Source organism: Marmota flaviventris, chromosome 1 (genome assembly GCF_047511675.1).
Source record: "Marmota flaviventris isolate mMarFla1 chromosome 1, mMarFla1.hap1, whole genome shotgun sequence".
Taxonomy (NCBI): domain Eukaryota; kingdom Metazoa; phylum Chordata; class Mammalia; order Rodentia; family Sciuridae; genus Marmota; species Marmota flaviventris.
Genome location: NC_092498.1, coordinates 13,298,735 through 13,324,238, shown reverse-complemented (window position 1 = coordinate 13,324,238; position 25,504 = coordinate 13,298,735). Strand labels below are relative to the sequence as shown.

General features: G+C 39.6%; 1 protein-coding gene across 1 annotated transcript in view; it reads left to right on the top strand.

Moving 5' to 3' along the window:
• Positions 1–25,504, top strand: part of Mgam (maltase-glucoamylase) — a 208,646-nt gene that overhangs the window by 151,034 nt on the left and 32,108 nt on the right. Inside the window, exons 100-117 of the mRNA XM_071611523.1 lie at positions 672–800; positions 1,059–1,169; positions 1,458–1,520; positions 6,135–6,269; positions 6,694–6,781; positions 7,130–7,268; positions 8,066–8,199; positions 8,321–8,355; positions 8,452–8,568; positions 8,965–9,113; positions 9,695–9,779; positions 10,723–10,779; positions 16,981–17,105; positions 18,619–18,707; positions 20,704–20,753; positions 21,227–21,394; positions 23,225–23,377; positions 23,718–23,918. Coding sequence (XP_071467624.1) covers positions 672–800; positions 1,059–1,169; positions 1,458–1,520; positions 6,135–6,269; positions 6,694–6,781; positions 7,130–7,268; positions 8,066–8,199; positions 8,321–8,355; positions 8,452–8,568; positions 8,965–9,113; positions 9,695–9,779; positions 10,723–10,779; positions 16,981–17,105; positions 18,619–18,707; positions 20,704–20,753; positions 21,227–21,394; positions 23,225–23,377; positions 23,718–23,918 — 2,028 coding nt within the window. The remainder of the gene's footprint in view (positions 1–671; positions 801–1,058; positions 1,170–1,457; positions 1,521–6,134; positions 6,270–6,693; positions 6,782–7,129; positions 7,269–8,065; positions 8,200–8,320; positions 8,356–8,451; positions 8,569–8,964; positions 9,114–9,694; positions 9,780–10,722; positions 10,780–16,980; positions 17,106–18,618; positions 18,708–20,703; positions 20,754–21,226; positions 21,395–23,224; positions 23,378–23,717; positions 23,919–25,504) is intronic.

Here is a 25,504-nt window from a genome sequence, read left to right as displayed (position 1 = left end):
ACGTTTTCAAAGGAAATATACATGGTAATAAACTCTTATTTATTTGAGGAGAAGCAGTGTTGAATAATTATAACTGATCCTGCAGAGCAGTTTCAAATTGAATTTTATTCTACTCATTGTTCAATTATTAACAATTGTTCCATTAATGGAAAGTACATCATGCAATGTACCACATTATTATAAGACAACTATTTCTAATTACCTCTGGGATTGAATGCCTACAGTAATTATGAGATTTGTTTTTATTTTTTCTTTTTCTTATTTTGTAGCCAGCTAACCATTCAGATTGTATTACAACTGAGTAGCTAACTTTTCTTCTTCTGAATATGAACTGTTTTTTATCAGGGGCAACACTGGGGAAGGTAAATGCAATCAATTCTTATGATGGCCATTAACAAAGTAATTTCCCTACTAATGATTTTACATGTTCTCATAATAGCCATTAAATAGAGGCTTTATCATCCTATTTTTACTGATTGATATTATATCTCTATTTTGAGTAAAAGTTTGAAAAATTAGATGAATTTTCTAGTTTCCATACTGAAAGAGCTAGGATTGGCAAGAGTCAACAGGAAGCCATTTCAATTCACCATCAGGAGGGGAGATTGTTTCTCCTCTGGGAGCTGGACTTTCAGCACCAGCAGCCACTGTTTCCTTGTGTCCTTCCCCAGGATGTGCAGTACTCAGACATTGACTACATGGAGCGGCAGCTGGACTTTACCCTCAGCCCTAAGTTTGCTGGGTTTCCAGCCCTGATCAATCGTATGAGGGCTGATGGGATGCGGGTCATCCTCATCCTGGTGAGTCCTTTTGTGCCTGTGTGGATGGAGTGTGTTGGGAGAAGCACTGGGCTTTGTGGAGAACCACTTTTCTTGTCCCTCTATCCATATGAAGAACAGAGAACTCCAAGTACAATAAGAAGAGTATATTTCCAGAGATTCCCAGAAACTCTAGAGGGCAGGTGGAAGCTAGGGACCTCCCAATGAAGAAGTTCTTTTTCTCTGTCCCTTGTCAATCTCTCTCTTTGTTTTGCCGACTGACTTGAGCTTTGCTTGCAGGACCCAGCCATTTCTGGCAATGAGACACAGCCCTATCCTGCCTTCACTCGGGGAGTGGAGGATGATGTCTTCATCAAATATCCAAATGGTGGAGGCATTGTCTGGGGAAAGGTATGATCTAAGTGGTGACTACTAGTCTCCATCGTGGGAGAGGGCCATAGTCTGTGTGTTTGTGTGTGTTTTACCCTTTTCTTGTGGATACTGAAGTCATTAGTTTTCATTTCTTGGTTAGTATTTATTGATATATTGAGGACTTTGTGGATTTCACTTTTATATTGATAAACCCTACATGATAATCAAAAGTATTATTACCCTCTAGGGCCTTGGTTGACTGTCTTAGGAAATCCTACATAGGTAAATTGCCTAGTGCATTGCTGTTAAATATTTTTCTCTCTGCAGGTGTGGCCTGATTACCCTGATATTGTTGTTAACAGCTCTCTAGACTGGGACAGTCAAGTGGAGGTAAAGAGCCCTTTGTGGATGTTGGGTGAAGGCCAGGTTGTTAGGAATGGAACCCATACCCACTATCCTGAATATTCCCTGCCAAAGACACAGAGACCAATCCACAAAATTACAACTTTCTTATATTTGATAAAGGGGCTAAAAGCATGCAATGGAGGAAGGACAGTATCTTCAACAAATGGTGCCGGGAAAACTGGAAATCCATATGCAACAAAATGAAACTGAATCCCTTTCTCTCGCCATGCACAAAAGTTAACTCAAAATGGATCAAAGAGCTTGATATCAAATCAGAGACTCTGCGCCTGATAGAATAAAAAGTTGGCTCCAATCTACATATTGTTGGGTCGGGCTCCAGATTCCTTAATAGGACACCCATAGCACAAGAGTTAATAACTAGAATCAACAAATGGGACTTACTCAAACTAAAAAGTTTTTTCTCAGCAAGAGAAACAATAAGAGAGGTAAATAGAGAGCCTACATCCTGGGAACAAATTTTTACTCCTCACACTTCAGATAGAGCCCTAATATCCAGAGTATACAAAGAACTCAAAAAATTAAACAATAAGAAAACAAATAACCCAATCAACAATGGGCCAAGGACCTGAACAGACACTTCTCAGAGGAGGACATACAATCAATCAACAAGTACATGAAAAAATGCTCACCATCTCTAGCAGTCAGAGAAATGCAAATCAAAACCACCCTAAGATACCATCTCACTCCAGTAAGATTGGCAGCCATTTTGAAGTCTAACAACAGCAAGTGCTGGCGAGGATGTGGGGAAAAGGGTACACTTGTACATTGCTGGTGGGACTGCAAATTGGTGCGGCCAATTTGGAAAGCAGTATGGAGATTCCTGGGAAAGCTGGGAGTGGAACCACCATTTGACCCAGCTATTGCCCTTCTCGGACTATTCCCTGAAGACCTTAAAAGAGCGTACTACAGGGATACTGCCACATCGATATTCATAGCAGCACAATTCACAATAGCTAGACTGTGGAACCAACCCAGATGCCCTTCAATAGATGAATGGATAAAAAAAATGTGGCATTTATACACAATGGAGTATTACGCAGCACTAAAAAATGACAAAATCATGGAATTTGCAGGGAAATGGATGGCATTAGAGCAGATTATGCTAAGTGAAGCTAGCCAATCCCTAAAAAACAAATGCCAAATGTCTTCTTTGATATAATGAGAGCAACTAAGAACAGAGCAGGGAGGAAGAGCAGGAGGAAAAGACTAACATTAAACAAAGACATGAGGTGGGAGGGAAAGGGAGAGAAAAGGGAAATTGCATGGAAATGGAAGGAGACCCTCATTGTTACACAAAATTACATATAAGAGGTTGTGGGGGTAATGGGGAAAAAACAAGGAGAGAAATGAATTGTAGTAGATGGGGTAGAGAGAGAAGATGGGAGGGGAGGGGAGAGGGGACAGTAGAGGATAGAAAAGGTAGCAGAATACAATAGTCACTAATATGGTATCATGTAAAAATGTGGATGTGTAACCGATGTGATTCTGCAATCTGTATTTGGGGTAAAAATGGGAGTTCATAACCCATTTTTGAATCTAATGTATGAAATATGATATGTCAAGAGCTTTGTTTTGAACAACCAATTAAAAAAAAACCTTTCAAGAGAAAATAAAAAAAAATAAGAGAAAGACATTAGTAAGTGATGGAACTGGCACAGTTAGGCCACATGTTCATGCCTTATCCAGACTAGTTAATTTTAGTGGCCAGTGGTCTTTCTTAGAGGTAAAGTCTGATATTTGGACTGGGACAGTCTGGGGACCAGGGCTCAGGTCTAGGACACAGGAGGGAGAATAGTACTAGTTGGTCTGTGACTTTCTGATTCCCAGGTGGTAACAGTAGCACTCTAGAATCAAAATGAGATACATATATTTTTGTTCAGATTATCTGGCAGTTATATTCTGCATTCTTATTTTTGCAGTACATAGATGAAGTAAAAGAAATAGAATCTCACCAGGGCAGATTGGTAGGAATGATTAAAATCAATTCAAGATTATGTTTTTCTTTTGACTAGTACTAAATCATTATCTATCTGTCTCTCACCCTTTCATTCTTTCTCTTTCTCCCTCATTCTTCTTCCTATCAATTCACCTAAGTATTAATTTTTCATCTATTATTTGTGTATGTATCTACTTTCTAGCTAATAAGGAAATAAGACAGAAAACCTCAGTACTTGTTTTTTCATTTCTTACTGAGGATTGTTTGAGGTTTAGTGATCCAGGCAACCCATAAGGACATAGAATCAAGTCATGCCATAGCCAATCTGACACAAAGTTCGCTGTCTTTGGTTTAAGATCATTTTCATTATTGAAGGGATTGGCTATTACCTTATGAGTTCATGAATTAACAGAGTTCATCAGCCATTTGGGGCTGCCATATTGTGGGGATTCAGAAGTCCGTGTGGCTGTTTGGTTATCTCAGTGATGTGGAAGCATCATTTGATATTTGGTGGGCAGTGACTAGGGATGCTCTTGCCTCTAATAGCAGGGGATTCTTCACAAAGAATTCTCTTGACCCCAATGTGAAATTGTGCCTTTGATGAGAAATGCTTCATTTGGGTACCAAAAATATATTAGATAGCTTGTAAGAGATTATTGGTAATTAGAATAATTATAACCATTAAATTAGTAGTACCCATGTGCTGAGACGAATTAAAGTGAGATTATTGATGTTGAGGTCTGGCATTCCTGAGGGCAATATAAAACAAGCAAGCAAGTAAGCAAATAAGCAAGTAAATGTTCATCCATGAAGCAGTGGAAAAGCAGATTTCTGAGTCTGAATCTCACTGATTCAGTAAGTTTGTGGTGGCATCTAGGAATTGAATTACAGTATCATGCAATGGATTGTAATAAGTAATTCTGAGAGCATTTGTGCAGATATGAGCATCACAATTTCAGGACAGAAGCAATATGGCAAGAGTTGAATTTGGATAGCACTTTGGCGAAGGGGAGGGAATTTTTACTACATGGGTAAGGATCAATACAGCAGCATTTAGTAAAGTTAGAAAACCATGGTTGGGCTGAGTTACCACGTGTATCCTACAGGAGATACAGTTCTGTCTCTAAAACACCTGATCATGATTCATTTCTTTAATCCCCACTCTCCACACATACCATGGTTTCTGACATGGCCATAGCTGCAGCTCTGTTTGTGATGAAAGATTCTGTGTCTATTTCCATACTTTTCTATTTCCATTTCCTAACAAAGGAATCCAAAGTTCTCAGTGATATGGCCCCTTGCCCTTTCTGTCCTCTGAGAACCAGATCTGTGCATGATGATCCATTACTGTTTTCTATTCTTTTTTTTTGAGACAGAGAGAGAGAGAGAGAGAGAGAGAGAGAGAGAGAGAGAGAGAGAAAGAGAGAGAATTTTTTTAATATTTATTTTTTAGTTATCGGCGGACACAATATCTTTTTTTGTATGTGTTGCTGAGGATCAAACCCGGGCCGCACGCATGCCAGGCGAGCACGCTACCGCTTGAGCCACATCCACAGCCCCATTACTGTTTTCTTATTGGTGTTCCTCATTTGACTTTTATCTAGACATATGGATCCCACTTGCCATTTTTGCGTTATACAAGAAACTCAAACTTGCCTATATCAAGTCCTCTTTGGGGATTCTTTCTATTCTCCAGCATTATTTAGGTCATTATATCATATGAGGCAGAGTTTACCACAGAGGAGGCTCAATTGTTTTGAGATACACCAAGGATCAGAGTGTTTTCTAACAACATAGAATATATAGACATTCATGCATATTTGCTGCTACTGAGTGATGTTCTTCCCAAATTAAGCACTAAACATTTATTATCATTCTCTTATTCTTATGACAGTTTCTAAGCTCTGCTTTGTAGGGATCATAAAGACCAATCAAAAGTGTATAAGACAAAGTCTTTGATCTAAAAACCTTACAATCTATTTAAGAACTGATATGTGAATCCACTTTCCATTCTAAGTTGAAGACATTGCTTTTCCTGCTTGATGGAAGAAGGAGAAAAGTAGACATTTATTGAGGTTCCTCCTTAAATTTTTCCATATTATGTTACACACAACTGCAATGCTCACGTGATTCTGAAGCCAAAAAAACACTCATGCATGCCAGTCTAATGTCATGAAATGTAATCTCTCCCCTCTCCCATGTTGCCAGTGGATATGACACATTGCCATGCCACCTGGTCGTTGCCTTTCCTCTGGTACAGTGCTGTGGTGTTTGCCCTTTCCAGCTACAGTTGTTCCCTGGTCCCTGCAGGATCTTTGGGAGAGCTTAGGAAAAGGCAGGATAAAAAGTGCAGGTTGGGAATCTGAAGCCGGGGATAGTGGGTCAGGGTGTCAATTGATAGCATTCATGATGGCATGAAAAGGAAACAGATTATGGACATTTTCAAATGTGTAAAATTCATCCATAATTCTCCTCATTGCCCTCACTGTATTCTCAATTATCAAAAACATAAGGTAGGCTCTATTGAGATTTTCACTCTGCCATAATGTAGTCCAAATCTTTTCATTAATTAGGTTCTTCAAAAGTGCCTGTTGCTGTAAGATATATTCGTTTGGGATTGTGAATTATAAATGTTTTTATAGGAATACCGAGCTTATGTGGCCTTCCCAGACTTTTTCCGTAATTCAACTGCCTTGTGGTGGAAGAGAGAAATTGCAGAACTGTACAACAACCCAGAGAATCCAGAGAGGAGCTTGAAGTTTGATGGCATGTGGATTGTAAGTGTGTGTGTGTTTAACTTGGTGTGATTTACCATATGAATGTCAGACTTTTAGTCAAGGTGATAGATATAACTTCCGAGAAAGACTTTGGATATGTTATGCTGCATTTCCTGAACTGATATTCCTTGTAGCTTGTACTCACTCTGTCAAACCTCTAGGGAGATTGCCAAGAATGCCTCAGAAACTTGTTTACCCCGAGGGAGTATTGTTTTGACCTTCCAGTCAGTCATCCTTTAGGGATCAATTATTTTTTTTAGCCAATTCTTATCTGGATTTGATGAGCCAGACTGGGCAAGCACACACACCAGTACCCACAAGCAGGTGTACTGGTGGGAATGATGTATTCACCACTCCCTTGACTCTCAATTGACAAGAAGTCTCTCAGTTAAGAGTAAGCAATGTCTGTGTCTGACATTTCTAGGATATGAATGAACCATCGAGCTTTGTGAATGGGGCTGTTCCTTCAGGCTGCAGTGATGCCAGTCTGAACCATCCTCCCTACATGCCACGTAAGGACCCTTGGGTTTCTCCATGGCTAGATGGAAGATAATCATTGTTTGAGCCCAGCACCAGAGGTTTATCCTGACCAGCAGAGCCCTCTGTGTTTTCTGGTTTATTGGGGGCCAGAAACGAAAGCATTTCAAGTCCTTTTCCAAACTTTTTGGTGCAAGTTTCTGGATCTCTTGGGGCAAGTTTCCTGAATTTGTCTAGAAAGCCCTTTTCTTAGTTACAATCCCATGGTTGGGGCCATTGTGAAGTCAAGTCAATCTTAAGATGTGTAGTTAAATGCCTTAAGGAGAGGTCAGGGACTAAAAGGCTCAGGGCTGGTTTTCACCTTCCCAAATCTTTTCCCTCAGATCTGGAGTCCAGGGACCGGGGCCTAAGCAGCAAGACCCTGTGCATGGAGAGTGAGCAGATCCTTCCAGATGGCTCCCGGGTGCGACACTATGATGTGCACAGCCTGTACGGGTGGTCCCAGACCAGACCCACATATGAGTGAGTCATTGTTTTTCTTCTCCAGTGGGCTCAGCCTGTGGGGACACATAGTGCTGGGAATTTTTATTTTTCATAGCAATCCATCGCAAGATTGAAGAACAATTAGTTGTAACTCTGTCACATTTTTTTTTTGCAACAAATAGTCCTAAACCATGGGGCTAGCCCCTGTGAGTATATGTAGGAGGTCAACTTTCAATAGGATATAGTCGCATAAGTGAGAAAGTAGTAGTTCTGTTTGGGGTGACTCACGTGATGGCACGAGTTAGTATTACACAGTGCAGTTGCTTCTTTAAACGCATTAGTTATGTGAGGTGAAGAGAACATAAGGACTGTACATATCTCACCTTTTCTTCAACAGTAAAACTTCTATGTCAGCATATTTTTTCCATTTTTAATGTACAGTAAATGGATCTTCTGTGGAATTAGCAGCCCACACCCTTTAATCTCAATGTATATTAGAAAGTATCCTAAGAAAAATCCCATATAGTGATATTCTCTCCTATTCCTCAAATACAGGTAACCAAGAGATAATAAATAAGTGGCAGCATTCAGTGATTTCTTACTCTCTGGGTAACCAGTGGGTCTGAAACATGGTGAAATCCCTGTTAAGACACCATGAAGGTGGTGTTGTCTCCATCGGTCAGTAGGACCCTCTCCATTGCTCGCTTTCCCACATTCCCGCCATTCACGTAACCAACATTTTGTTACCATGTCCTCTGTTCTTTTTATGGAAAGGGAAGCCCTGTTCCATTCTTCTTGCTGTGTCCTCAATTCACCTGTACATTCCCCTCCTACAGAGCTGTGCAGGAGGTGACTGGACAGCGAGGGATCATCATCACCCGCTCCACATTCCCCTCCTCTGGCCGCTGGGGAGGACACTGGCTGGGAGACAACACTGCCGCATGGGACCAGCTGAAGAAATCTATCATTGGTGTGTGGCTTCTTCCCAGGGGCCTCTGCTGCAGGGAAGGGAGCTGGTGTCCTTGGGAAAGGAGGGAGGAGAGGGCGGGGCACACACATACCTCTCCTGACAGCCATGGTTCTCATTGCAGGCATGATGGAGTTCAGCCTCTTTGGCATCTCCTATGTAAGTGACCTTTGCTCCTCCTCATCCCTAAGAGGACACTGACCCTCCGTGAGCAATCACCCACCCACAGGCTGGTTTCATTTCCTCTGGTTTCAGACGGGAGCAGATATCTGTGGGTTCTTTCAAGATGCTGAGTATGAGATGTGTGCTCGCTGGATGCAGCTGGGAGCCTTTTACCCCTTCTCCAGGAACCACAACACCATTGGCACCAGGGTAGGACCTTCCTCCTTCCTCACGTGCTTTGCCTCACATGCTGTGCAGCCTTCACCTTGGAGTCCCAGTCCAGACCATCTTTGTTCCTGGGAGATTTTCAAAACCATCAAAGCTCCTCACAATTGCCAAAATGCACAGGATTATCAGAGGGTCTTTAGGTATAGGAAGGATTGCTCCAAGTATATCCCTGAAGTGTTTTTTCTGGGAAAGTTCCATGCGGTCTCCTGGAAGATCCTCACTGACTATTATTGAACTCTTAAGTGTATTCCAGAGTGTCACTTGTAATCACCTTTATCTTAGCTGTGTGTGATGTACTTGGATCAAGCTTTCCTTTACCTTCTTTGCCCCCTAGGGTCCCTGGGTTGGGCTCTCAACACCTTTGCTTTTATTCCTTAGAGACAAGACCCTGTGTCCTGGGATGCTGCCTTTGTGAATATTTCCAGGAGTGTGATGGAGACCCGATACACCCTGTTGCCATATCTGTACACCTTGATGTTCAAGGCCCACACGGAAGGCAGCACTGTGGTGCGGCCTCTTCTGCACGAGTCAGTGTCCAGCTGGGGTCCTAGGGACTGATGCATAGTTTAGTTGATTTTGTAGGGTGGCATTTGATGCAAAAAATTCTTCTCAATGAAGATAAGATTTATTTTGTCATAAGCTCTCCACGCAGAGTCCACACTTTGAACTCTGTTTTATTCGCACTATGTGTTATTGAGAAAGGCTATTTATTGAATGAACAATATTTGAGAAGATGCCACAGAGCCTCATTTCTTTCCTATTTGGCCACACAGAGACTTCTCTCTCTGCTGTAGTATTGTGTTTATGTGGACTAAAGCCAATATTAGTTGGAGTCACAAGAGAAGGCACTGATTGCCTTTTTTACATTTAGAATGTGTCATGGGATGTGGTGGAGTATTTTTCAAGTGACCATTCATATCTGAACTGTTTTTGAGAGTCCCGAAAAATGACATGTAGAATATTGAAGCCTGTGTATTCCTGATCAATATAGGCAAAGACTACGGATGACATAAGATGGAGTTGGAGGGGAGACTTGCCTCTGAATCTGAGTTGTTCCTTGGGGACTTGGGCTGGGACTCTGACTATGACATCTTCTTACCCTTCCCAGGTTTGTGTCAGACCAGGTGACATGGGACATAGATGATCAGTTCCTGCTGGGTCCAGCCTTCCTAGTCAGCCCTGTGCTGCAGGCTGTGAGTATGGAGGCCTCTGATCTCAGGTGTGAGGGTATCAAATAGGGGCAGGAGAAGAAGCCTGGTGTGTGTGGATCCAGGGATATGAGTGATTGTTCTTGGTTTGTGTCTTCCTCTCCTTCTGAGCAGAAGTGCAGCATGTAGGTGTTCTGGCCTCAGTTCCTTTTTGTTGTAAGTCAGCCTAGCAGTTCAAGTTCATCAGATAATCAAGAAAAACTGTATCTTTATGATATGGCGAGATACCATTTTTAGTTTATTGACTAAAATAAGGAGTCCAGGGATAGATGGGGCCTCAGTGTGAAGAATTCATCCCAGTCCTCTGTCACCATTGAAACAGACTTTCCTGGAGAACCCCTAGCAGCATGTGAACATCAATGAACCTCCGATAGCCTGGCCTTGCTTCTGTGCAAGGTCCTGCAGCCAGCAGAGACCATGTCTTCACTTCCCCTCATGGTAGCTTAGGATTCTGATTAAAGCACCATAATTCTCACCTCCTCAAACTCTGACTCCAGATCCACATCTACCCCGAGTTGTTTATCTCTCTAGAGGGATATTCCTGTGAGCCTGTGAGCAAATCTAATTCTTATTGGTGACTTCCTGGATCTCCAAGGCTTCTCTGAAAGCCCCTTGTGTTGGTACAGTGAACTTTACTGCGTTTGAAAGGTGAAGTTTGAAGACTTACTCAGTAGTGCTGATCTTCAGGGCACTAAGATAGATGGGTATCAGCCACCATTAATTAATTGGCCCTCTCCTGCCATATTGCTTACTAGGTCTCCAAAAACAGTGCCTCTTGACCACCCGTTGTTTGTGTTTGATTTCAGAGAGCTGTGATGAGTTGGTCGAATACAATCATTATTGCTCTACCCATTTTCTTATTCAAATTGTTTTCTATGTCTTAGATAACAGTGTCCACTGCTCATACCTTGTTTGTGTTTAATTTTAGAATGCCAGAAATGTCACTGCTTATTTCCCAGAAGCCCACTGGTATGATTACTACACGGTAAGTTTTCCTCAATGTGTATTCAACTTGCAACATGGTTCAAAGATTTTAGATCTAACAGACCTCAGGCAACAAGCTGGCTGTGTGGTCCTATAAAAGAAAATTTTAACCTTATAACCTCAGTTTTTTCTCCCCCAGGTGGGCTATGACCACTCCTTCATTGAGAAATAGCACATATAATTTCTCACTCATGGCCCAGCTTGTTGTGGGTGTTCATGCGAGTTTCTGTCTTTTCTTCTTCAGTCACTTGTCTGTGCTGGGACACTAGATATTTCTTAAAATTGCATTGTAGCTTTTACTTTTCTCCTTTCCTGCTGCAATTCCCTAAGTATTAAGTTCTTTTGTCTTCTCTATTTTTTAAAAATTTCTTCTTCTACAGTAAAGATGCTGAAATAAAAGTTAACACTCTATTAATTACCTAAGTAAGTGGACTATGTGGTAGTGTATAAAGGACCACAGACCTGAACCTCCACTTGCAAATCTAAGCAATGCACAGACATTGACCAAAGAAGCAGGAGAAGAAATTGGTCAGTTGTGTAGGGTTGGCCTGAGTCCCAAAGGATTCTTGAGAAAGACTGAGGAATGTCCTCACTGATGTCAGGCTTCCTCTTCTGACTTCCTGAAGAGAACGATGTGGGGGACAAGAAATGCGGGAGGAAGGTGGGCAGCAACACATGTGCTGGCCCCTCTCATCCTAGGGATTGCAGTGGGATTGTGTGAAAACAGGGTGAGGCAATGGAAGTGCAGTCCTCTCTTTTTTGTCTTGTGGAGCACTCATTCCTATCTTCTCTTCTTTATTGCCTGTGGGTCTGTTCTTTGGGTGGCAACGTGTTTGGATTCTGCTATGGGCTTTCCTGCCAGGACTTTCAGGGCAGAGAGCAGCCAACTTTGTTTAGTTGAGCTTAGCCTTGGCCCTGAGTGTGCATGTGGACTGTGCTATTCACTAACAGTTGTTTTAGTGTGTTGGGACTTTCTGCTGCAGGGCCTGAGGTAGGGTTAAACCAGGGAGGACCCTGGGTACCCAGTGTAGTGTGGCCTACCATTGTGTGGATGAGCTTGACTGTGTGACCTGGGGTGTGAGGTCTTCCCTACATTTTGCACTTCTGGCATCTCACAAGTATCCTACTGGCCCCTGCCTTACACAAGTGCCAAACACTGTACTGAGCTCTAGGTGTTGGAATCCTGGACACATTTCCCCATGATGCTTACTATGTAGAAGAGCTAATGCTTGCATTTATAAACCCTAATGCATTTGAAATAAGTATATGTACCACATTAAAGAAAGAAAAATGTGAGAACTAAGAAAGAAGTATCTAGAATGACTTTTTTTTAAAGAATTTTATTTCAGTGAGCAAATACACTTTCTTCTCAGCAGCCCATGGATCATTTTCTAATATAGGCCATATACTATGCCACAAAGAAACTCTTAACAAACATAAAAAAATCTCTCTGATAGAATAGAGATACTACCCTGTATTCTCTCAGATCAGAATAGAATGAAATTAGAAATCAATTATAAAATAAGGAATAAAGGCTATTCCAACATCTGGAGACTAAACAATAAGCTACTGAATGAACAAGGGTTACAGAATATATCAACAAGGAGATCAAAACAATTTTAGAGGTGAATGAGAACATAGATACAATATATCAAAATCTCTAGGACACTATTAAGGCAGTTCTAAGAAGAAAGTTCACTGTATGGAGTTCATTCCTTAAAAGAAGAAAAAGTCAACAAGTAAATGACTAACATTACATATCAAAGCCCTAGAAAAAGAAGAACAAATCTACACCAAAAGAAGTAGAAATAATTAAGCTAGGAAATAATTAAAATCAGAGCTGAAATCAATGAAATTGAACCAAAATAAACAATTGAAAAAATTGACAGAACAAAAAGTTCGTTCTTTGAAAAAATAAATTGACTAACTCTTAGCCATGCTAATGAAGAGTAGGAGACAGAAAACTCAAATTGCTAACATACAGGATGAAAAACGAAGTATCACAACAGACACTACAGAAATACAGAAGATAATTAGGAATTATTTTGAAAACTTGTAGTCCAATAAATAGAAAATGTTGAAGACTTCAACAAATTTCTAGAATCATATAATTTTCCCAGATTGAATCAGGATGATGTACACAATTCAAACAGATCAATTACAAGCGATGAAATAGAAGATGCCATCAGAAGCCTACCAACCAAGAAAAGCCCAGGAGTGGATGGATACAGAACTGAGTTCTACAAGACCTTTAAAGAAGAACTATGTCAATACTCTTCATTTTATTTCAGGAAATTTAAAAAGAGGCAGCACTTCTAAACTCATTCTATGAGGCCAATATCACCCTGATTCCAAAACCAGGCAAAGAGACATCAAAGAAAGAAAAGTTCAGACCAATATCGCTAATGAACACAGATGCAAACATTCTCAATAAAATTCTGGCAAATTGAATACAAAAACATATCAAAAAGATAGTACATCACGATCAAGTGGGATCCATCCCAGGGATGCAATGTTGGCTCAATATACAGAAATCAATAAATGTAATTAATTCATCACTTCAATAGACTTAAAGATCAGAATCATATGATCATCTCAATAGGGACTCAGAAAAAAAAACATTCAACAAAATACAGCATCCCTTCATGTTCAAAGCACTAGAAAAATTAGGGATAACAGGAACATATCTCAACATCATAAAGGCTATCCATGCTAAGCCCAAGGCCAACATCATTCTAAATGGAGAAAAAATGAAGACATTTCTTCTAAAAACTGGAACAAGACAGGGATGCCCTCTTTCAGCACCTCTATTTAAAATAGTTCTTGAGACACTGGCCAGAGCAATTAGATAGATGAAAGAAATTAAAGGGATACACATAGGAAAAGAAAAATTCAAATTAGCACTATTTGCTGATGACATTATTCTATACCTAGAAGACCCAAAAATTCCACCAGAAAACTTCTAGAATTAGTAAATGAATTCAGCAATGTAGCAGTATATAAAATCAACACCCATAAATCAAATGCATTTCAGTATATCAATGACAAATCCCTAGAAAGGGAAATGAGGAAAACTACCCCATTTATAATAGCCTCAAAAAATAAAATACTTGGGAATCAACTTAACAAAAGAGGTGAAAGATCTATATAATGAAAACTATAGAACCCTAAAGAAAGAAATCAAAGAAGGCCTTAGAAGATGGAAAGATCTACCTTGCTCTTATATAGGCAGAATTAATAGTATCAAAATGACCATACTTCCAAAAGCACTATCCATATTTAATGCAGTTCCAGTCAAAATCCCAATGACATCCTTCAGAGAAATAGAAATAGATAAAGCAATCATGAAATTCATCTGGAAAAATAAGAGACCCAGAATAGCAAAAGCAATCCTTAGCAGGAAGAGTAAAGCAGGTGGCATCACTATACCAGACATTAAACTATACTACAGAGCAATTGTAACAAAAACAGCATGGAATGGCACCAAAATAGACTGGTAGACCAATGGTACAGAATAGAGGATACAGAGACTGGCCAACAAAATTACAATTATCTTATATTAGATGAAGGCAGCAAAAAAATGCATTGGAGAAAAGATATCCTTTTCAACAAACACTGCTGGGAAAACTGGAACTCAATATGCAACAAAATAAAATTAAACCCCTGTCTATCACCATGCAGAAAACTCAACTTAAAATGAATCAAGGACCTAGGAATAAAACCAGAAAATCTGCGACTAATAGAAGAAAAAGTAGGCCCTAATCTTCATCATGTGGGATTAGGCCCCAACTTCCTTATTAAGACTCCTATAGCGCAAGAATTAAAATCAAGAAACAATAAATAGGAAGGATTCAAACTAAAAAGTTTCTTCTCAGCAAAAGAAACAATCTGTGAGGTGAATAGAGAGCCTACATCTTGGGAGCAAATTTTTACCCCTCACACATCAGATATAGCACTAATCTCTAAGGTGTATAAAGAACTCAAAAAGCTAAACACCAAAAAAAAAACCAAAACCCAAATATACCAATCAATAAATTGGCCAAGGACGTGAACAGACACTTCTCAGGAGATGATATACAATCAATCAACCAATATATGAAGAAATGTTCATCATTGCTAGCAGTTATAGGAATACAAATCAAAACTACTCTAAGATTTCATCTCATTCAGAATGGCAGATATTATGAAGACAAACAACAATAGAACAACAATAAGTGTTGGCAAGGATGTGGGGAAAAAGGTACACTCATACATTGCTGGTGGGACTGCAAATTGGTGCAGACAATATGGAAAGCAGTATGGAGATTCCTTGAAAAATTGGGAATGGAACCACCATTTGACCCAGTTATCCCTCTCCTTGGTCTATATGCAAAGGACAGAGAAACAGCATACTACAGGGACACAGCCACATCAATGTTTATAGGAGCATAATTCATAATAGCTAAACTGTGGAACCAACCTAGATGCCCTTCAATAGATGAATGGATAAAAAAAATATGGCATATATACACAATGTAATATTACTCAGTAATAAATGAGAATAAAATCATGAATTTACAGGTAAATGGATGGAGTTAGAGAAGATAATGCTAAGTGAAATTAGCCAATCCCAAACAATCAACTGCCGATTTTTTTTTTTTCATATAAGGAGACTGATTCATAGTGGGATAGGGAGGAGCGCATGGAAGGATTGATGAACTCTAGATAAGGCAGAGGGGTAGGAAGGGAAGGGATGGGGAATGGGGTTAGAAATGATGGTGGAATGTGATGGACATCATTATCCAAAGTACATTTATGTAGACATGAATTGGTGTGAATATACTTTGTATTCAACCAGAGATATGAAAAGTTTGTGCTCTATATGTGTAATATGAATTGTAATGCATTCCCGTGTCATATAATAAAAAATAATTTTATTTATTTATTTGTTTGTTTGTTTATGTGTGTATGTATTTTGTGGTGCTGGGGATGGAACACATGGCCTTTTACATTTGAGGGAATCACTCTATAACTGAGCTTTATCTCCAGCACTAGAATAACTACTTTTACCAAAGACTTTTAGTAGAATACAGCTCCAGCTAAAGAGGAGAGTAACAAGGAATGAAATGGAAAGATAAAAGTCGATGCAGTAAGCTACTTAGAGAAAAGGAACACTTTAATGTTTAATTAAAATAAATGTTCCCTGTTTGGGATTAATGAAGGAATGCCTCTTCAAATAATGTTCACATGTTTTGGACCCTATTCTTTGTTGTTCAGTAGATATTGGTGAAATCTGGCCCCTAGACAAATCTGGCTTTCAACTATTTGTAAATAAACTTTTAATGTATACATCATTTTATTTGTTTTCAATATCCACTCTGCTTACCTCTATGGAACCATCCTTAGACTTTTGTCTCCAAGGGGACATTTGTCAATGTGTGGCTTCATTTGGGAAATCATAAGTGGGGTAGAAGTAAGTAGCTTCTAGGGTTTGGTGGGTAGAAGTTGAAGATGCTGATAAACATCAAAGAGCACAGGGAAGCCTCACAATAAAGAATGATCTGGCCCCAAATGTCAGTAGTGCCAACGCTGAGCAGCCCTGTTCTAGTTGAGAAAATGTGTAAGGTCCCCTGGGATTTCTAGAGATTGGTTCATACAAGGGATCCACTCTCACATGAGAAGGATAAAGATGTCAATCATGAGCACTCAGGTAAGGAGTAGAAGAAGAGGAATTACAAAGTATGTGAGCTCACTTTGATCTTCTCTGTGAAGTAGGAGGCCAAACTTTTGGTTAGGTGGGTGGGAGTGGAGACTGAGGACAGATGGTGACTGAGGAGACACTTAGTGAGGAGCAGTTGCAGACATGCAATTGTGGACAGTGTGTGAGGAACCAACAAGAGGTGAAGGAATGGCTGTGCAGCCTCCTGTAGCTGTGCTTTGTGTCTCAGAAAGAGGTTGTGGGTGAAGGTGGGCTGTTATCCACACTAGGACCTCAAATGGGATGTGCTGTAGCCATGCTGAAAGGCAGTGGACCCTCCTAGACATAAAGCAGCCCATTAGGACTTCACACAGCAGCTGAGGGAAGGCAGAAGTTTACCGTCAGGTGGTGCTGAGTGTTGATGAGCAGGTAGCACGTTCAGTGGGGTAGAGGAGGCTTCTTCCAGATGCACTGTTCAGGGCAGAATGTGTCCTCTCCCTCATCTTCTGTTTCCTCATCCCACAGGGTGCAAACACTAATGCCAGGGGAGTGCGGAAGGACCTAGCAGCGCCTCTCAACCACATTAACCTTCATGTCCGTGGGGGCTACATCCTGCCCTTGCAGGAGCCTGCACTGAACACACACTTGAGGTGAGTACAGGGCTAGTGTTCTTCTTTACACACTGGTTCACTACGACTTCTGATGGGCAACACCATCTCCCTCAAGGAGAAAGCAGTTTACCAAACTCGCTTTACTTTTTTGTTTTTGCTCATTTGGTGATTTGTGTTTTAACATTTTTCAAATCATCCAGTTCTACATCCATCAGTGGACCAGAGGCTTCTGCAGCAGCATGTGGAGTGTGGGGAGCAGAGGTGCTGAGATGCGTGTATGGTGATAGGGTCATCACACTCTGCCTGGATTGCCCTCGGGTCTTTCTCTAGAAGATGTTGATCTGGGGCTGCACCCAGATAGATTTGAAAGATCATGACAGTACCTGTATTCTTATACCTCCAGAATTTCTCTGAATTTCCACATTGGTAGCTAAAGAGGGCAACCCTCCTGGTTTTTATACTCTTTAGATGTGTCTACTTATTTTCTTCCAAACCAAGAATGTTTTTAATTATACTTCTGTTGGAAAATATCTGGGATCAAGTAGTATTTCAATGGGTATGCACTCTAGAATATCTAATCCATCATCCTCTGGGACTGTCATTCTGGAGTGCTATCAGCTCTCACCTATTGTGTCACTGTTATTTTTCTGCTTCAGTAGTTTGGTGACTGTCTCTGATGTGTATTATAATGAAGGCCAAAGAAGTTATGACTTTGGATTTATTTGTATGTGTGTCCTGTACTTCTTGACAGTGACTGATTAACAGTTGCACAGAGAATGAGAGTGGGCAAGTGTGCTATCCTAGAACCTAACCTGTGTAGTGAAGGCTGAAGTGTGAAAGAACACACTAGGGTACATAAGGCCAGGGAGGGGCACATGATGAGCCAGAGTTCAGCAGGGAGTCCAGAGGCATGGGGCCATGAGGAGATGCCTCAGGAAATGGCTTTCTTCCTGCCTTCTTATTCTCTGCTTCCGGCACTGTGCACCATCTTTTTGGGCATTGTGTTATGCTCCCGTTTCCACATTATAAGGCAAATGTTAGAATGATTTTGTTTTTATCTCAACACAAATAATAGTAAGTTATCAAGTAAGGGAAGTAGCATTATGCAAATGGGCGCTATTGTGTTTTTGCCTCCTGAGTTAAACTGGTCCTTAGGTAGGACCAGTGATCTCCCTCATAGCTGATGACATTTCTGAAGGTTTCATTTATAAAATGACCGAATGCATAGTTTTTTTAATAGGATCTCTTTCTCTTCCAATAGGCTGTATTCTAAATAAGAATTGTAGTCATTGCTTTCATTGTACCTATTGCAGTGCTTCTGATGCTTAAGTTATTGCCTCCTACATAAATGTTTATTGATAATGCTTAGGGTATTTCTATCTCATATAACATTATTTATTCTAGACAAAGAAACACCTTCTAATTTGCCCTTTGTTCCTGAGGAAAACAAAATCATCTTTTCCAAGTAATATTTCCCCTTTGAAATATGAAGGATTTGCAAAATTCTTTCAGTCCTGACCTTTGTGTGTTATGTAACTGCTGTTTCCCACAGTCGGCAGAACCCTCTAGGTCTCATCATTGCCCTGGATGAGAACAATGAAGCATCAGGAGAACTTTTCTGGGATGATGGGGAATCAATAGGTGAGTCTGTTATGAGAATGTGTTGCTTGCTACGTCTGTGTGTTATGGCCCCTTACTCTTGCTGGTCATGCAGCTGGAGGAGAAATATCCCAGTCACAGTAGCAAAAGTCACTTGAGAGAAGAGTTTGTTTCTGGTTTTGCTACTTGAGATGTATCAAATAACCACCAATGTGAGGACAACATGTCTCTATTTCTCCGCAGTGTGCCTTTGGCCAGTGATCTATAATAGACTCACATTTTATTATCTATGGACACCCGGATGACATGTGTTCAAGAATTTTCCAATAAGTCATCTGTAATGTAAATGTCTTTCCCCCATATACTTAGCAACAAATGTTAAGAACATATCAGGAAGGCCAGGAGAATGTACTTTTGGAGTGTATCTGCATCTAGCTATGTTTTACCACATGTTTTGGCACCAGTGCACTAACAATTCTTGGGGTCCTATCTTTGGAAATAGATTCCTGGGGTTTATATGCATGAAAGCTCTTGGAATGGGATCTTCTCAAAGTCACTGTAGGAAGAGAGGGCAGATCCATATCTTGTTGGAATACTCTATAATTTCCTCAATGTAAAAATGTAGCTTTTAAATATTATCCTATTTATTTTATTTGAAATATCTCACTTACATGGAAAGATTGAAGGTATTCAAGGTAAAAATATACCCAAATACCATTTTTAATGATTGCCACAGTCAAATTAATTCACGTCCATCACCAGCCATGCTGCATATAAGTTTCCCAGAACTTGTCTTCTTGTAGTTGAATGTTAGTATGTTTGAACCAACATTTCACAAGAACTTCTTTCCCCCATACTTTTCAACCCGTTTTGTCTTGCTTATACAAATTCAACTTTTGTAGATTATACGTATAAATGAGAGCATATAGTAGTTTCTTTCTTTGTGTAGCTTGTGTCTCTTACTATAGAGTACCCCTGCTTCATCCATATTGTCAGAAATGACAATATTTTCTTATTTTTAAGGCTAAATAATATTCCTTTTATGTATTAGAACAATTTATTATCCATGAAGCAGTAGTTTGACCATTTGGTTGTTTCTATATCTCAGTTATTGTGAAAAATGAATTAAAAACTTAAAGTTGAGGAGAAGCCATAAATTCCTGAGAGAAAAAAACCAAAATTATTTTTGGCAGTGGTCTTAGAAGTGTTTAATTGGATATGACACTAAAAATAGAGATAAGAATAGTAGCAATTAAATCAGTGGGACTAAATCTTGCTAGACAGTTTTTATCCTATACGTAAGTCAATAATATGAAAAGGGAGCCCACAGATCAAGAATATATGTGCAAACCACAAATATGATAAGTCCCTTAACACACACACACAAAAAACACTAGGAAAAATTGCATTTTAATAACAAGTATGTAAGAATCAGATTTTTAAAATCGGACAAAGGATTTGAATAGTTGTTTTTCCAAAAACATTAAATTGATTAAGGGGTATAGGAAAATGTCCTGAAAATCAAATCAAAATCAGCAGAGAAATTACACTGAGCTACCTTCTAATACCTATTAGGATATTTACTGTGAAAAAAGAAAACATAACAAATGTTCATGTATATGTGGAGAAAGTGGAATAAAAGTGTGTACATTCATGTTCAAAGTGCAGACTGGTACAGGCTTTTTAGAATACAATGTAGAAGTTCCTCAAGTATTGAAAATAGAACTATCTTATGATCCAGCAATCCCATTTCTAAGTATATATCTAATAAAATGAAATCGGCATATCAAATAGATGTGTGCACACCCATGTTAATTGCAGCATTATCTATAAGAGCTAAGATACAGAAACACCTGTGATCACATGTAGATGAATGAATAAGAAGTCATGGTGTATATATATTGTGGGATAGTACTCCATCATGAAAGGAAGGAAATCCTACTCCTTGGGTCTGCAGAATGAGCTTTAAGGAGAGGTAGATGAAATTGTTCTTGTGTGGTGGGCAGGCCATTCTGACTTGTCTTTCTTCTGCTTTCAGATACCGTGGCCAATAAAGTTTACCTTTTCTGTGAGTTTTCTGCCACCCAAGTGAGTAGCATATTTTTATGAATCTAGGGTATGAGATTTTGTCAACCATAGGCTCGTATGTGCTTGTGCATATGTGTAATTATGTTTCAATCTTCATAAAAATAAGTAAATGAGAACATTAATGGCTACAGGTAAATGACACAATGTCATATAAGACTTCAGTTTCAATAATGTATCATCCATCTTATCAAAAGAAGGCAATAATATTGATGAATCAAAGCAGTTGGTCATACTCTATGTTGTTTTCCAGAATTAATATGGTCTATTCCTGATTATTTATTTTATTTTATTATTTATTTTTTGATGAGTATTGTATAAGTAAGTTTATACACACAGCATTTGCTAGTTGGGAGAGCTAAGAGGTATTCAGAGCAGTGGGGAGCTTCTGGTCTAGGATGGAGCATTTGAGTGGCTGGAGAATCTATGTTTTACAGGCACAGCTTTGGGCTTCATTGTGCTATTTTGACTTTCAGAACCGCCTGGATGTGAAGATTTCACAAGCAACCTACAAGGATCCCAATAATTTAGCATTTCAGCAGATTAAAATCTTTGGGACACAGAAACCCAGCAACGTTACAGTGAAACACAATGGTGTCCTGAGTCAGACTGCTCCCAAGGTCACATATGATGCTCAGCTGAAGGTAAAAATCCATGTATTGAGGTTGTTTTTCCAGAATTATTCATAGCACCTTGGTTTTCCTGCTTCCTGAGGTTGTGTGGATGCCTGTGGTGGGGAAGTCAGGGGCCTGGGAATGGAAGTGGTGAAGAGGTGATGGGCAGAGCTAGTAAGACAGGGAGGTCCTGCTCAGCAGGGATGATGATCCCACTTTCCCCAGCCTCTCAGAGTTCTCCTCTGTCTCACTGGCTTCACTTTCAACATTTTAGTTACAGGATACATAAGAGAGCAGAGTTAGGAAAGTGTGGAACAGGTAAGAAGAAAAGGGATCTGGAAGCTGATGGCTGATGCTGAAAGGTAAAGTTGGGAGGAAGGAGTCCCATGAATTCAAATACTGAAGTTCCCACTTTTTGAAAACTTTAAAGAGATGAGTAGAAGTTATCTCCAACACATATATTCTAAAAAACCAGTTTAGGACTAAGATTCGGTGATCCCACTCAATGGGTACATATTTGGTTAGATAATAATAATAAATAATTTTTAACTGGTTGTGAGGAGACATGGCCATCCTGAGTAGCCTATAATCATTCACTCTGATGCTGAGTCTAATGAAAATTCCTTTCTCCCAATAATCCTGACCATGGTACTGCACATATCCTGGCATTGTAGCTTCTGGGTTAACATGGTTCATGAGGGATGGTCCAAATTTGGGGAAAATAAGTGAGTTTAGACTTCTTCTATCATGACAATTGACATTTTGTTCTGATAACACAATGTGAGAATACACATATTATGAAGTTAGGAATAAATTTCTGTATGGCTGGTTATGTATATGGCAAAGTGCAAGGTATATGAAGGATTCATGTGGGAAAACAAACTCAATTCATATTTGATTAATAAGTTAATTAATAAGACCTTAGGAACTCCTTTAGTGTTTGAATGTGGGTAGTGAGGTGTCATGATTAGTACACATGAACAATTGAGAAGACACTCAGGACCAAACCAACATATTGGAAATGTTCGTTCATGTTTTAATTGATGTTTAAAGTTTAGTGGAGCAGTTGAGCTGAGGTTTGTTCAGACAATAGGTCCGGTGCTGGGCCTAGAAAGTGGCATATCAGGTCTGGATTCATCAGCTACAAGGGAAAGGAAGCCCCAAATGGTAACAAGCTGGAATTTTTGTTTCTTTATGCAAGTAGTTGTATAGAAGTAGACACTAGTAATAGACATATTAGTTTACAGGCTGGCATGGTTCAATGGCACAATGTTGTTGAGAATAAGGTCTTTTCTTCTCTTGTGATAGGAAGTAGCTGCTTAGATTTTGTCAGCAAGTTACTGGTTGTGGGAAAATATAGGAAGAGAGATAGGAAAGAGTGTGTAGGGAGAGGTATAGGGTTAGAAAATACCCTTAAATCTAGAAATAAATACCTGGACAGAAAGTCCCCGGGAACTAGTTCTCACTTTTTCACGGTCATAGCTGTGCTATGTTGTCAAAAATTGAGCTATTTTTAGGGAATTTTGTTTATTAAAATTTGAGAAAGAGCAAGGAGGAAGCAACTAGTGATGTCTTCCTTGAAGGGGAAGGAAAGGAAAGGGGTGATCACCGAAGATTTTATTTGATCTCATTCTGTTCACAACATGATGCACAAGATTTTAATAAGGTAATGTCATTTGCCATGTTGCTAGTGAACATTCCCTCTTCCATGTATATAGCCCACTATACAGGAACTACCTTCAAATCTTACTACTATTGTTGAGAGTCTGGTCTGATGCCTACATGTGTTGATAAAACTATTCAGAACTTGCCAGGCCTTTGTTCTGAGGATATTTCTTTGTGTGTTTTCCACTCCTTCAGGTTGCCATCATCACAGACATCAGTCTTGTGCTGGGAGAGGAATACACAGTGGAGTGGAACACAATCATCAGAGATGAAGAAAAAATAGACTGCTACCCTGATGAGCATGGTGCTTCTGAAGCAAACTGCATTGCCCGAGGCTGTGCCTGGGAGGTAACCTCACTGAGGTGTTGATGGATGCCCAGATCTTTAACCTTAGGCGGCAATTTCTTGAGCATAGCCCTAGTACCCAGGTGTGTACTTCAATTCCATAGAAACAGGGCTTCCAAGGAACCTGGTCTGTAAATGAAGATTAGATGTGGATTGGCATCATGTTTTTTTTAATAATTGTTTTGCTCTTGTCTAGAAATTTACTTTTTATCACTACCTAATTATATGTACATGAATGAGTGCTGTGTTGGCTTTATCTCCATACAGATTGCCTTCTCTGATTATTTCTATTTGACAACTCTAGGACCACCTGTTGATCTACAATCTCAACTTTCCTTTCCAGGAATCCAGTTCTGTTGGAGTCCCTCATTGTTATTTTGTCAATGATCTGTACTCTGTGAGCAATGTCCAGTACAACTCCCATGGGGCCACGGCTGACATCTCCTTAAAGCCTTCTGTTTATGCCAACACCTTCCCCTCCACACCTGTGAATCCCCTCCACCTGCAGGTGACCTACCATAAGGATGAAATGCTGCAATTTAAGGTAAACATGGTACTTGTATCAGGTACTGAGTAGGCCCTTTTTAGTGACATTGTGTTTTCAAGTTAGGTTATAGAACTCTAAAATGTGAAATTCTTTTAAGGTTCAATTTATAGGGCACTAGATTACTATCCTATTTCAAAGCATAGTGAGAATTCATTGCCAGTGAGAGCTGTTCTAATTTGCAATTTGAAGATGTTTTGTGGCTACTCTAAGGAGGTTTTTGGAGAACAAAACAAAGAGAGACAAGTTAAGATGTTCTCAAATATGTGTTCTCAAATATGGGGTTTGAGATTGGAAGAGATTAGGAAAATAGATGGGGAAAAAGTCAACATTTTAGACTATGAAGGGGGGGGAGTTTACAAATGTTGAATGTTTTCTTTGATATAAAGAGTCTGATTCATAGTGGTATAGGGGGAGGGAGCATGGGAGGAATAGACGAACTCAAGATAAGGCAGAGAGGTTGGAGGGGAAGCAAGGGTGCATGGGGTTAGAAATGATGGTGAAACATGATGATCATTATTATCCAAAGAACAAGTATGAAGACATGAATTGGTGTGAATATACTTTGTATACAACCAGAGGTATGAAAAATTGTGCTCTGTATGTGTAATAAGAACTGTAATGCATTTCGCTGTCATATATGAAAACAAAAAGAAGGGGTTTACATTATCTGGTGACTTTATGGTAAATGTAGATAAGGGAGAGGGAGACTTGAAAAATGAATACCATATTTTTGTCATGTCTGTGTTGACAATGGTGACGTTACCTGAAATGAGGAGTACTGAAAAGGATTGTATGTGGACAATGTAAGAGTTTGGTTTTGGACACTGAAATTGATATGTCTCTTAAATAGCCATGAAGTGCAATAATTTCTTTTCCTTAGATTGTTTAATTACATCTAAAGCCTATGTGTGGACTAGCTGTTTTTGTGTCTGTTTCCCTCTTAAAACTGTCAGCTTTTCTGTGGCCAGAATGTGTCTTTCCTCTTTGTGCTTCTGAAATATAACACAGAGGCTCATGGATAGTACGTGTTCACATGTGCGACATCAACTTGGAATCTCAGATCTGTAACATGTGCTAATGTAAGGAATGATGTCTGTTTTCTTTGTGGTTATTTTCAGTGTTTGTTCTTGTTTTTAGTGTCCTTCCTATAGCATTGATGTTTGGTGGTGGGCCCATAAAGGCTCAAACTTGAAGAACTTGCTTTCAGCTAGTCCACCACTTTCCATACAGTTTCTCTCTCTGAAACACTTGCATCTTTCTGAGATGCCTTTAATACTATGTGCCTTTTGTTTTCTGTTGCTTTACAAGAATGATTGATCTCATTTCTTGTGCTTGCTTATAGCTTCAAAGTTGTTATGATTCAGGCTTTAATTCTCCCATGGAACCATCTCAATGTCCCAGAAACATTGTTAGGCATCTCCTTGCCTGTACTCTCAGAATTTCTAGAATTCTACATTACTAACATTGCCAAAGTGTCATGAATCATTCTCTTTAACTTTCCATTAGCAAGAGAAATTCTCAAAACAGTAGCCTTGTATAATTAAGTTCATAGGCCCAATTACCTCTGTAATATTATGTGGGCA